The sequence below is a fragment of the Emydura macquarii genome, unplaced genomic scaffold (assembly GCF_026122565.2).
Source record: "Emydura macquarii macquarii isolate MOO-44397 ecotype Brisbane River unplaced genomic scaffold, CSIRO-AGI_Emac_v2 contig_3390, whole genome shotgun sequence".
NCBI lineage: Eukaryota > Metazoa > Chordata > Testudines > Chelidae > Emydura > Emydura macquarii.
In genome coordinates this window covers 4,181,657-4,196,145 of record NW_027133527.1, presented here as the reverse complement: position 1 = coordinate 4,196,145, position 14,489 = coordinate 4,181,657, and the positions used below count along the sequence as shown (strand labels likewise).

At 42.3% G+C, this 14,489-nt stretch overlaps 1 protein-coding gene across 2 annotated transcripts in view; it reads right to left on the bottom strand.

The window, feature by feature from the left end:
- The window catches only part of LMF1 (lipase maturation factor 1), a 315,025-nt gene that overhangs the window by 266,678 nt on the left and 33,858 nt on the right, over nucleotides 1-14,489 (bottom strand). The window contains exon 3 of one of the 2 annotated variants that reach the window (XM_067534103.1): nucleotides 7,651-7,661. The exons of the other annotated variant lie outside the window; for it this stretch is intronic. Within the exon in view, the coding sequence (XP_067390204.1) occupies nucleotides 7,651-7,661 (11 nt within the window). The remainder of the gene's footprint in view (nucleotides 1-7,650; nucleotides 7,662-14,489) is intronic. 2 annotated transcript variants of the gene reach the window in all.

Here is a 14,489-nt window from a genome sequence, read left to right as displayed (position 1 = left end):
ATCTGTGTGTGAGAAAACCATTTGGTTATTCTATCAAAGCCCAGACATAGTAAGACACAAAGCCTTAAGAGAAATATTTAGCTTAGTGAAAGATTTTTCTGCTAGATCAGCTGACCTGATCCACACATTTACATTCCTATACGGAGAGAAAATAAAACAACATCTTCCGGCCCAACACTGGTTACATAGACTGACATTCAGGTGACTTGGAAAACCTCTGAAGAAAATTACTTGCAAGAAAAAGATCTCTTTCAAAAAGTTATGCACTCATTCCAGCATCACCATTTGCATCAGCCCTTGCTAAGATGTATTCTATCCCTTGTGTTCATTTGCATAATTGCTGCAATCTAAGACACTACTTTACAGTAATAACTTTAATGGCAGATTTTTCCAGAGTATTCTTTTTAAAAGGTAACCAGCAAGTTTGGTGCACCCATTGGTTCGCAAGAACAAAGAAGCCTATGCTACATCTCATAGGAAATTACTGGTGTCAAAAGGGACAGTGGGGGAAAGGGGTTGTTTTTGTTTGTTTAACTCTATGGAGGACACAATGTCAATGTTCAATATGGCATTCCAGACCATAAACCTTACCCATTTAAGTGACAATCTGAATGACAGATTGTCAACCACCTAGCTTTCAAAATGAGGGCTGTGTTTTCTACATTTCAGGGCAGGCAGCTGAATTCTTTCCAGTGTAATACACAGCCTTATAAACCAGACTATCTGTGCATCTTCAAGTTTTCGTCTCTGGTTACAGGCTAACAAGGAAGGTTAAATAGCTGCATGAGAACATTGCCATGTATGTCAGATGATCCAGTGGGCAGTGGAACAGAGTATCATTAGCGACTGAAGAGTTATTTCATCAGCATATGGAGTTGCAATGGGACCCAAAAAAATGTGAATACACAAATGTCACCGGTTTATTCTGAAACATTTATATTGCGATAGCACCTAGAGGCTTCAACCAGGGCTAGGGGCTGCACAACCACTAAGAAATGACAGTCCTGCCCCAAAGAGCACACTGTCTAAAAGACGAAACGTAACAGGTGGATGAGACAAGCAGGCTGGGATGGAGTGGGGGAGATGAGGTCACAAACACATACGAAAGTGGGAGTTAGTTGCCCTCGACGAAGGACAGACAGCGGACGGAGATCATCACCTTCCAGGCTCAGGGCCTAACAGAGCAACTATCTTTAAAGCGAAGACAAGGCAGAAGTTCTTCCTGCTTTCATTAGCTACCTGAGTGTGTAATAATTGACAGTGGAAACTTCTATAGCATCTCTCATCCACGTGGCACTAAAGCACTTGATACAAGGTGGGCAAGCATCATGATCCCAGTTTTGCAGATGAGGCACAGAGATTACAAGCCTTGTGACAGGTCAAACAGTAAGTCAGTGGTAGGGTCAGGATGAAAACCCAGTTCTTCCAATTCCCCGGCCTGCGTCCTTTTCATCAGACCACATGCAAATCACACACGTGCAGCCTTGTTTTAAAAATTGCCCACGTCCGTCCAAAGCCATTGCTCCATCAGCACAACGCGGCGCTGCTCTTTGTAGAAATTACTGAGGAGAGGGCCCCGTGCATGACTACACGGAACCGAGGGGTGGAACATTACTGCCATTACCCATCTGGGCTCCAAATGACCAACCTGCACGAAAGCTCATCTCCTTGCTGGGATCCCTGGAGAATCCCGGGGCTAGTTCGACACATTTAAGGCTCTCAGATGAGTCAGACCGGGATAAAGCGAAGTCGCCCCTTATTGAGAGTATAATTCAATTAAAACAAAAGGCTTTCGTGAACATGGGGGGGAAGGAGGTAGGTTGGGGAGCTGGGGGGGGGGGGGGGGGGAGGAGGGCAAATCAGACAAGCCATAAATTAAACCAGAGGATATGAATTCCATGCAAGCTGCACAGTGTGAGGGTTAATGTGAAACCTGGAAACAGTTTAGAGGAAACCTGGTGTGGCTAGGGGCCAGCCTGAGTTTAGTTGCTTTGGGCTAATCGTTTCCTTCAGGCAGGCTACTCTGGTGCACTAATAGGTTTTAATAAAAACTTCCAATTGGGCCAGTAAACCCCTCATTAAGCTGTTTTTAAAGCATGAATTTAAGAGCGGCGAGGGTAAAAGGTCACAAGGAGTATTTAATTCACAACGGCTGGCAAGAGGTGCTGTTGTGATTGAAAACACCGGAGTTCAAGTGTCCAGGGCCACATAAACATCCGACTCTGTCACTCGACCTGGTTAAGTGACAGCTTGAAAAATAGATTTAATAAGGCAGAGGGAAAAGTTTCCCACTCTTACACAAGAAACGGGAACAGCAGATCACAATGTTAGCCACGGAAAGGAATTAGCAGCATCCAGACCCCACCCCCACGATACAGAATTCTATCACCACGAGGGTGTTCAAAATTCCTTACAGAATGAAACTAGACTCTGCAGATCCATAGACGGACAGCAAATTCCACAGGAATAATAAAAAAATCATCTTGTCCTGCTTTTTTATCTCCTCTCTATCATAATGCATTACCACCACATGCTTCAGATAAGCTCTGGGTCTCTGTAAACTGCTGACGTAATAAGTGCTACTGTATCTACCATCGTTCTTATGTGCTATTACTCCATAAACTGAACTCCTCCTTTGGTGCATTGTCTCATTCTGCCACGCCCGGTTTAAACACAGCATCCAAAATATATTGTTTTAATCACAGTTACTCCCAAACCAGAACAATCGCTTCGCTTTGGGAAAGCTGGGATCCAGATGCAAATATCCCAGCTCAAACCCACCTCTAGTTTTAATGCAAATGTATTACATCTGTACTGCATTTCAGTTTAGGCTTGGAATAATGCTGATATGACTTCTCCTTAACCTCTGCAACTTAATCACATTTTTCTTCCATGCCCACCACAATACTGATATTGGAGAACAAATAAGAAAGCTCTGCTCTCTTATGCAGATAGATCTCTTTGGCATAGAATACTCCTACCCCTTCCAGAGAAACACTCCCAAAGGAAATGTGCCTCAATCCAGTACAGTAAAATCCAAAACTAACTGTGCACTTTAATATTTCATTTTATGTCAATGCAAATCTAAAATTTAAGATCCCAAAAGACCTTTTAAAAGAAAAGCCTCCCCTCAGAACAATTTGCATTGAAGTTAAGCGAGAGTGAGGATTTTACAAGTAATGGAGAATTATGGCTTTCAACTTTTTATTCCTCCTCCTTAATCAAACACTTCATCTGAAACTATGAAATAATAAGTCTGCTGAGATACAACATAATATCTGGAGCAGGCATAGGTATGGAGTTATTTATTTGCTATTCTGTGTTTACAAATAAGGTAAGAAGAAATACAAGTTGGAGATTAAATGCAATGAAGTTCTAATTGTCTTCCTTCCCCACCAGAACTTACTGAAGTTCTCTGCAAGATTTGAAATTCACACTCTTAAAATACACATCCAACTTGATCTAGACAGGTCACTTGCACGGCCTGTGGAAACTAGATTCTGAACTCTCCCCAAGGAACCATTTATTTTGGCCTTAAATATGAACCCTTTTATGCATCAAGAATCAAATTAGAGAAGCTGTTTCCCCACTCCCTCAATGTAAGGGTCCTGTTGATAACTGCACACAATTCTCAGAAAGACAAATGGAGCTGTCAAAGGCCAAAAAAGCACCTCAAGTGTTGCTTGTAGAAAAGCAAAAACGCTACTCCAAGAAGTAACCTATCACCATGTAATATGACAGCAAGGAATCTAAATCCTCCAAAATAATGACATCTCCCTGCACCACATCTGGATCTGTGTTCTACAGGATGGAGAGCCGCAGACATCCATTACAAATCCACAGGATTCTCCCAACCTTTCTGCAACAGTGCTGGTCTTTTCCCACTCCATTCACATCTCATTCCACCAGCATTTCCTCAGCAATAAGCGACATTATGCCATATGCTACGCTATCAAATTACTGTTTGAATTTCTGGGGACTGATTAGTACACTAGCATGACAGGACAAACGAAAGAAAGATGACACAAAGCCTATGTTTCAGTGCAGCACCTCTTTCAATATTTCACTTTAGAGCCGAGATAAGGTGAAAAAACCACAACAAAAATCACTCTGTTAAGCCACTGAAATCAGGCTCCAAACGAAAAAAAAATATATATATATATAAGATTAGCTGGTTTAGGAGACTGGTAATGGGATTTAGAACCATTAGAATCATAGAAATGTAGGGCTGGAAGGGACCTCGACAGGTCATTTAGTCCAGTCCCCAGCAGTGAGGTAGGACTAAGTATTATCTACACCATCCCGGACAGGTGTTTGTCTAAGCTGTTCCTAAAAAACTCCAATGATGGAGATTCCACAACCTCCCTAAGTAATTTGTACCTGTGCTTAACTACCCTGACAGTCAGCAAGGTTTTACTAGTGTTTAACCTCAATCTCCCTTGCTGTAATTTACGCCCATTACTTTCTGTTATGCCCTCAGTGGTTAGAGAGAACAATTTACCACCCTCCTCTTTAGGACAGCCTTGTACTTACTTGAAGACTGTTATGTCCCCCCTCGGTCTGCTCTTCTCCAGACTAAACAAACCCGATTTTTTTCAATCGTTCCTCACAGGTCATGTTTTCTAGACCTTTAATCCTTTTTGTTGCTCTCCTCTGGACTTCCTCCAATTTTTCCAAAAACTCTACCACCCGAACAGGGACCCCCTCAGATAATCTGTTTTTATTCCGAATAGATCTGTAATTATACCCACCACAGGGCTGGTCAGTGGTCTATGAAAATTAACTTGGTGGTTTCGGTCTCATTTCAAACTAGCAAGAGAGATGTCCTTATAAAAACATCACGACTGCCGCCACTGTTTAGACCTGTCACTAGCTGGTGAGAATCTTCCCTCGACCTGCTAGGGGGTCTCGAAACCCTGCATTAAGCTGCTGAGTACGTCATTCTGACTGCGGCAGGTGCAGATCATTAACTTCCAACTAGGATATTAAAGAGGCAGAAGTGGCTCTCTAAGAAGAGGGCATTGGGGAACTCGAACCAAAGATGTCATGAAGGGGAACCCCAAGGACAGCCAAGCGCAAGGAGGAAACTCAGACTGGGGTTTCAGCTGCTCAATGGCCACACAAGCCCAGTCTTCAAGGAACCTGAGGCTACGTCTACACTGTTGCCCCCGTCAGATCGACTTATCTGGATCGACTGAGCGGTCAGTGAAGACCTGCTCAGTCGATCCAGAAATCGACGTATTAAGACCACCTCCTCAAGTGACGTAGCGCTGCATCGGCGCAGTGCATTGAAGACAGAGCGCAGAACAGAAGCACAGAAGTCGATGGGAGTTACGCAAGTTTTTTGCGTAGTTTGCGTAACTCCAGTCGACTGCCGCCAAATCGCGGAGGTAAGTGTAGATGAGCCCTGAGGGTTTGGACACTGACTGAGCGTGTGACTCCACCCATTCAAAGGCCCTTCTTAAGAGCCCCAGCTGAGAATCAACAGAGAATTAAAGCTATCCAGAAAGTGGTTCCAGGTGGGGCTGGAGAATCTTGCATTGCCAGTGTGTGCCTCCATGGTGGATGAGCAAAGGACTCCAGTCTGGCCCCTTTCACCACTCCTGACTTGCTAGAACACGTCATTTTAAATCTGAAGTCGTCATTTCTGAATTAAAAAAAAAAAAAAAAAAAAAAAGCAGGATTACTACCACTCCACTATTTTCAAAACTAGTCTAATTTCCCAGGCTGCAGCAGCTATAGGATTTGCATGGTAACATACTCCTTTCACCTTTTAAAGATAAATAGCAAAATGCAAGCCTGTGCTCTGCATGCTGTGAAAGCTGCTCCATGTCTGTTTCACAGTTCATTGCCTGAAGTGAGGAGTGTTTTTAATAACTGTTACCTGACAGCAATAAAGAGAGCAAAGAGCAAAACCTGTGGCAATACCAGTTGATCCCATTTGGCCTAACAGCTTGTTGTTATTTCCAACTATTGCCAGACTCTGGAGTTCTTTAAAATTCATAGGGACAGCCTGCAGTTTTCAGGGAGGCTACCAAAATCCATCCTAAGATGTATCAAAAAAAAGCACACTTCCTGCAGGGGAACTGCAACAGTCAGCATTTACGAAGATCACTCCGGGAATTTTTCAGATAATTCTTTGAAGTAGATGCTACCAAAGTGTAACGGCTTTCAAAGCTCAGCAATATTTAATGTGTTTAAGCAGCATCAGAAATGGATCACAATGTAGTTGTTTCAGCTATATTATAACAAAAATATTGTGGTTTTCCTGTATTCTCACAAAAGTAGTTTAAGATTTACATCTCATTCATCTTATTCAGAAATACCATTTTATCCAAAAACAAAAAGAGAGATCCCACTGCGTACAAAGGATTTGATTAACCATAGCAGGGTGTTTGTCCATTCAGGAGACAACGCAGACACAGTTAACGTTTTGGAAGAGCCAAATTTCCTCTGCTGGGTGTCCTCAATAGCTTTATAGCAGTAATCAGGTGTTTAAAAAAATCCTAAATAATAAAACTTAGGTGTAGCCATAAAAATCCAAACCAGACCTAGAGAGGTTATCTAAAAGCAAGCATGTAAGTCTCTCTAGCAAGTAGATAACAGACGTGGAAAATCATATTTCTTCCCTGTTCTCCAGCTCTTCGTAACACAAAGCATCATGCCTGATGATCCTGCATATACCCTGTAGGCTGTTTCTAGTTTTATCTACTTCCATTCTGCATTCCCTCTTCTAATCAGATAAAATCATTAACAAGTAAAGCAGGACTCAATCTATTGAAAGATGTAAAAAAGAATTCTCTTCTTATCAGTTAGGAAAGGTAGTTGATAATACATATCAAAGAATGGCCTTTACACTAGATTATATAGATTTAATAAACACTAGCTGTTTGGTTTCTGTATTACAGAGGATTTTATTGGTCACTGCCAGCTCTGGAACAGGACTCCTCTATTTATCTAGAGAACCAGTATAGTATAGACAGTGACAAGACAAGTTTCCCCACATGTTGCCCACCGCAAGTGGCTCACCCCAACTTGTACAGAATGTATTTAGGTAAGGATACTTAGCGCTTATACAGAAACATGTCTGTTCAAAGCTCTGTATGGACATTAATTAATCCCCCTGACCTCTGCAAACTATTATCTATCTACATTTCACACCAATGGGAAAACTGAGACAGAGAGGTGAAATTGCATCCCTGAATTCATACAATTCATTGGCAGAGCTGGGTCTCTAGATTCCCAACGCCACATTCGTTACTCCAGTCCATGCTCTTACTCTCAGTCTTACACTTGGTTTAATTCTTGGTATTGTCACTGTGAAAAAGTGAGCTCATGCCAGCTGAGGTCATGTCCATGAAAAACTGCAGTTAGACCAACCTACAGATTTTCTTTATCTAATACAGAATCTCTCACTAAGTCAGTTTCAACTTAGATATTACAGCGGTTTCCCCTTGCTTAAGATACGTACAGAATCTACAGAAGATTTCTTTAAGTTTGATAGATGACTAAACAGTGCAAAGATGATCATAACTATAATATTCCTTTGAGAGAGAGAGAGAGAGAGAGAATAATTTAAAAGCTACCTACCCACAAAATGCACCAGTAAATAATGACTGCAGATACTTTTTCTGATTTACATTCACTTACCAAAGGAATACCTGCAAAATAAAATGAAAAAAAAATTAAAATGTGGGCTAATCATTTTTATTGACCTTTGTCTCAAATTACTTTGCTCTCACATGGATTCTGATTTTCAACATGTCTACGCCAACATGTCTGTATTAATGTAAACATAGAACACATAATGGAACAAAATGGTAAACATCTACTCACAGTGTCTAGAGATGAGGAAGGTGTATAAATACGGAATGTTAGCCCAATCCGATATTTTGTTATTTATTTAGATTTAAAATAATAAAGATGGCTGTCCAAGGCTCTAGGCAGCCTAAAATAATCATACAATAAATACAATTCAATTAAACCTCGGCAGCTTTGAAATAGGTCTACTGAAATTTGGCTAGCTAGCCACCTACCCCTCCATCATCTAGGAAACACACCCTCAACCTTCTCCAGAGACCCTTTCAAACAAGCGTCCTAGCAGCATACTTGGAAAGTCACCAAATCTGGTGTCTTTCAGATGGGGAAGGGGAAGGACAAGTTCTAGAGTTTCAGAGCCCTCACAGAGGACCCGCTGCCAGCTTCCCCCTCTTTTATAACTAGGGGAATCCAGTTTGACTGTCCATACTGACTATGACACTATGGTACAGGAGGAAAGGAGTCCTGGCCACCTGGGGTTATCGATTTTGTATTTTAAAAGAGAAGATGCATGAACTAGTTGGAATGACTATTGGACAGGAAGCCAGGGAGGTCTGAATTCTAGTCTCAAACTCTCATGCCAATTCCTCTGTGACCTTCACTGATGGCCCTCCGTGCCTCAACGTCACCGTATGTGAAATAGCAAGAATACTTACCTGTCGTGTGAATTAATTTAGTAGTGACCACACTTAAAGCACTGTCCAGATAAGTATTTTTATCCACTGAAAAAAATATGGTGTCTGGTATCTTGCTAATGAGTGGAGAACAGCTATGTTCTATCAAATCCAATTCATCCAGGTCGGCAGTTCTCCAGAATGAACCAGGATTCTATTTATTATTATTCTGACTAGGTTTAATGCAGGAATAAGCCATGGACAGGAATGAATGGTGATATTGTGCTGCTTCCTGTGCCTGCAAAAATGCTCCGGGTTGAAAGAAGATATTTGTGTTACAGTAGGGCTATCAGTTCCCATTGTCCCATACTCAGAGACAGTCCCTCCACAAAGGGTTTACACCCTAAATAGATGAGAGACACAGAGGCACAGACAGATGAAGGGACCTGCCCAAGGCCACACAGTAGGTTAGTGCCAAGCCAGGAATAGAACCAAGGTCTCCTGACTCCGATGCCCTAGCCACTAGACCAGGCTGCATGAGACTAAATGCATTCTCCTGCAGCAAATCCTACGGAAGAGAACGGGAGTTGAAGGTGCTCGTGCTTCTGAATCAGCTACCATTACAAATTTTTACTACAACTTTCAAAGCTGCCTAAGGGACTTGAATGCTCTAGTCTCATTATTTTAACTCAATTCCCTGCCATTTGAGACCACCACAAAATACGGGGCCAATACCACTGAACTCCCAAAACTCCTGTTGACGTCAAGTGGGAGTTTTAGATGCTGAAGGAGTGCAGTCTGGTTTTTACGAGGATAGGGCCATATAGCGCTAGAGCAATGACTTTAAACCTCAAGGAACAGGCTCTACAGAAGAACCTTATAAATGCACAGAAAAAAACTACTTCCTGCTTTTCAATAAACATGCCACAGGAAGGTCTCAGATAGCATGTCCAGAGGGAGGCAGTGCGGTCCAGTGGATAGGGCACCGAACTCTGTCATCTACCGCCAGTGAGACATCAAACAAGTCACTTTCCCAACATTTACCTTATTTGGTAAGTTTAGCTAGTAAAGAAAGTATTATATGTTACTGAAATGTTAGTATTATTACAAGAAACGCTATGGCATATTTACTAGCATATTACAAAGCATGGTAAAACAGAATACCAAACTACAATTGATAAAATAAACCAACAGGATGCATTAGCTGCATTTTGAGGGTGGGAGGGAACACTTCACTGTGTCTAACTTGCAAAATTTAGCAATCCGCAGTGAGCATTCTAGTCCTAAAAGCAGATTAATGAGGTTGCACTGTGTGGTTATTTACTGATGTGGTTTCCAAATCATACTGAGCACTTTTCAGACAAAAGATGCAGCCAAGCTCTATGGACAGTATTAAAAACCTTACTAAGCAACCATTGTCAGAGCCTAAAGGATATTGCTATAGTGCTGAAACCACAATGTCCATATTTCACAGGTGGATTATTTATGAATGCATTTGATTTTTTGACACAGGCTACAGGAGTCCATCCAATACTCCAGCTGCTAATGGATGCGTGATGTGAATAGCGCTACCAAGAGCTGATTGGAAATCGGAGTTTCCATTCCGCAGGAAACTGCAACGTTTCGACACCTGGATTCAACTCAAATTGGAACAAAAGCCAAAATTAAGAAAATTCCCAGGGAATGAAAATTCCCAATTTTGATTTGGAACCATTCAAATATTTTGTTTCTATAAGGTCAAAACATTTTATTTCGATTCATTTTTTACTTGTATTTGATAATACATTAAATAAGTATAAATACATTTAATATTTTAATATATTAAAGTCAGAATGAAACATTTTGCCATTATCAAAACAAAACAAATAAAGCTGAAACAACTCAATCGTTCATTTCAACTTTTTCCCATAAAAAATTTCCTCAAAAAAAATCAACATATTCCCCTGAAACGTCCTGATTTCAATGAAACTTCATTTTCTGAGAGAAAACTCTTTCTGAGCGCACTGGTTCAGGTGGCGCTAGCACACTTCCGTCTCCTGGCACTGGAAGGCACACACCCAGCTGCAGTATATACATACCCAATTGGACTAAATACATTGCTAAATGTTTTCAGGATCATAGTCTATGCTCAGTCCTGTTTTCAGGATCAGGCCCCAAAACATGCTTTCTACTACGGTTTACAATCCCACATAGGTACAATTAACACTAATGCACAATGTATCACATGCCACTTTTTTAAAAGACAAAAAGATATGAAATGAGAAAGTATCCTACTGGACTGTATCCTACTGTGATGTGCAAATGTGTGTCTCTCTCTCACACACATGCACACACACTTCCAACAGTTATAAAATCAATCAACTCAAGTACTTTATTGTATGTTTAACAACAATTTCATACAGGGCTACTGTTGTACATAAGCCATTATGTTAAAAAGCACAATAAGTTTTAACATGCTTAATAAAAGTGGCTCTTTATAAAAGATATCTGTCATTCAGGGCACCTCCACGTCACCGCTCTCCACCACAGTTGCAATGCAGTTAAATACAAACTTGTCCGATTATTCTTTTTGCCTTGGCAGACGTAAAGAATCCCCTGAGGCCCATTCCAAAAAACACACACAATGAGGAATTAATAAAAAATTGTATTCTTTTCAACCACATTAAGTTTTCTGACGTGTGTCTGTTGCTGATTACATCAATCTAGGCTCCGTAACTTGTCATGTGATGACAAGCAAACACTTGTGAATTTATTTCTCTGAAGACACTCGTGATACAAATGCCAGGGAAACCAAACCAAATGGCCCACTATGAGTACATAAACACAGCAGGGTTTCTTATGGTGATTTTCAAGGCACAAATGGCTGGAAGGTGCCTAATTCCCATTGACTTTGAAAAGGAGTTAGGGGCTTAACTGCGATTTATGCTATGGAAAAATTCTCCTCCTTACTAACACGCAGTAAATAGGACTATTTTTTAAATCGTGCTCTCTCCCCCAATAGTCTCCCTTAAAATTTGGCAGAAACATTTAATAAAAATGGATTACAGAAAAACAGAGTTAAGTAAAAGTGGGGGTTTGGTTTTGCAAATTGCAACAGTGAATCATTTTGGGTCTGCAGATTGTCAGAAGGGGGAATTTCACAAACTCAACATACTATTTTCAGTTCATGGTGTATGGATTACATAAATCACGTTATATTTCTGTTCCCTAACTGGATGAATTATGTCATTAGCCAGCACAAAGTGAATTACATATTTGAATGCAAAATGGTAAGTCGTGACTTTTACAATTAAAATATACAGTCAAAATTCACGTTTAAGCAAATATTTGAGCTAAAATTGTGCTAATTAAGCTTCCATGCTGGAATACTCATGGAACGCAAAAATGAAAGGGCAGCGCACATGTTTCCATCTGAAGCAAATGTAATTAAAAACATTAATGAAAAAAAGGTTTCACTATTTATACATATGTTGTTGCTAGACTTCAGTGAACTTGGAAATGCAACGTTTTCCCACACAAAACAAATTATTTGGATAGCTAAGTGAACACTGCTCAGTCTTTCGATGATCCTTGTTTTGGTTTAAATATATTTAAACCTGACTAACTACAGCAATATTAAGACCTCTCCAGTGATGGTGACCTTCAGTAATGAAAGCACCAAAAGGATGTATAGTTTCAGGAATGGATTTGAGGCTCCTGAAGCCTTTGATAGGAAATAAAGGCGCATGCAGCAAAAGTCGCCGGTTTCCACTCTGTAAAGGTATTCTGCTTCCAAATGGCAGCACTCCATAGTTACCATTCGCTACTATTAGCAACAGCCTCCTCGCCATCTAATCAGAAGGCAAGACAATCTGGAAGCAAAGATTTGGAAGCTCAGCCAAATTTGTCATCTCATCCAAAAATTAATCCTCTCAAATTAACTGGACATATTTTCCATAAACCCGTGTTGATTTTCATTCCATTACCCTCCTTTCGTTCTTTATTGATCCAGTCCTGTATCAGCTGCTCCATTATCCCGACTGGGATTGAGGTCAGGCTGTCATCCCATTTACCATTTTTTTAAAATTGGCACAACATTAGTTTTCTTCCAGTCTTCTGGAGCCTCCCTCGTGCTCCAAGACTTACTGAAGATGAGCATTAATGATCCAGCAAGCTCCTCAGCCAGCTCTTTTAAAAATCTCAGGTGCAAGTTATCTGGACCTGCTGATTTAAAAATGTTTAACTTTAGCAGCCTCCAGAGACCCTAGTGGAATGGAAAGAGTGTTATCACACATCCAAAGGGGTTTTCACAGCAATGTGCCTCCAGGGTGAGAAGCGGGATCATCCCTGAAATATCGTCATCCAAAACAAAGTTTATTATACGTCCTCCACCTTCTGCCGGGCACAAGACCACGCAAAGACTTGTGGAACACCAATATGAAGAATTACAGAATTCATGTGGCTACCTAGCAGTTCTCAGTACAGGAGACAAGACTTCTTTGCTCCTAAGGACCGAACTTGGATGCTTAACAGAAGGAAGAATATTTCCTTGGATTTATTTTGGGAATGGGTGCAGCTGTGTCTGATTTAAAAAGGCCAGCACAGGGTTTCCTCAGCAAAAGCTCCCAACCTCGAAAAAGCGTCTGATTGGAGAGAGCAGCTCTGGGGAGGCCTATTTTAATGAGCAGGATGACGACTCTGCCTGCAGAGGTTCAATTTGTCCCCATAATCCTGCTTCAGAGGTGAACATGAAATCAGGTACAGTAGAACCTCGGGGTTGCAAACACCTCGGGAACGGAGGCTGTTCGTCACTCTGAAACGTTCGTAACTCTGAACAAAACGTCACAGCTGTTCTTTCCTTTACGATGCAGAAGAAAAATGCTGCTTTTTAACCCTCTTAATGTAAATTAAACAAGCACAGACACAGTTTCCTTATCTCGTCAAACCTTTCTGACATTTAACCCAGCCCGGTGCCGTAGTTCGGGTGGGTTGGGGGTTTTTTTTGGTCTCTGCTGCTGCCTGATTGTGTCTTAACAAATGAGGTTTGTGGGGCTGACCGGTGAGTTCGTAACGCCGAGGTGCTACTGTACAGAGATTGTTCCAGAAACATTTCCAGTGACTAGCCTTCATCTCCCTTCCCCCACATGGGCCCCTTCTGGGTCTCTCAGAGAAGGAAGAGGCCCGGGGCTCACAGATGGACTCCTCGGATCTACCCTGAGCTACTGCATGAGTTCCCCACAGGCTCCCATTTCTCCCGGAGGCCCCAGTTTATACACCAGCAGGGATCCCCGGGAGATCAGTTATAGAGAGGGCAGCTGGGGGAGAGAGCTGGGCCTGGAGGCTCCTTCCCATTCAGTTGGGCCTCGGCAGTCTCTGTGCTGTGTCCAGCACCCTCCATCCATAGCCCAAGCGGAAGAAGCAGCTTGGCTTTGGGTGCAGCTGCTGAGTTAGGCTCTAGGAATTCAGGCACTCGCTGCCCTCCCACTACTGTTTCCTCAGGGAAACGGAGAAAGGGGAACTGCTTGCCCCAGGAGCCAGTTTCTCCATCCTGCCTGGGCTGCTTTCCTGCCCAGCAGAGGGGGGCCGAGGAAACCCCACCTCAACTAGGCTGGGGAAGAGGTGAGGGACTGAACTTGGCCCACAGAGATTGCCACGCGCAAAAGCCCGGCACTCAAATAGGACCTCTCCCTTGGCCTCTGGCGTTAGCTGGCCTCACGCCCCCCTGAGCACTGCAGGGGCAGCGACCGCTGCAAATGCCTCCAACGGGGAAGCAGAGCTGAGGGCAGTCTCCCCAAAAGGCAAATGAAGCCCTGGGACCCAGCCGGGAAGTAGATGGACATACGATTCAGCAGAAACCTTTGTCAGAGCTTTGAAATACAGGCCGGCATCTGCTTCCGAAAAGCGGGGCAGCAGAGGGGGCTGGCTGAGCTACCTGCCGCCATGGAGACATCTGAAACTGCAGGCTACATCAGTGTTCCCCACTACCAGTGACAGACAGACAGTTCTTTCCCCCCAAGCTGCAGGCAGACGGACATACCCATTGCAATGCATCAGTGGACTGCAGCATGATGAACAGGT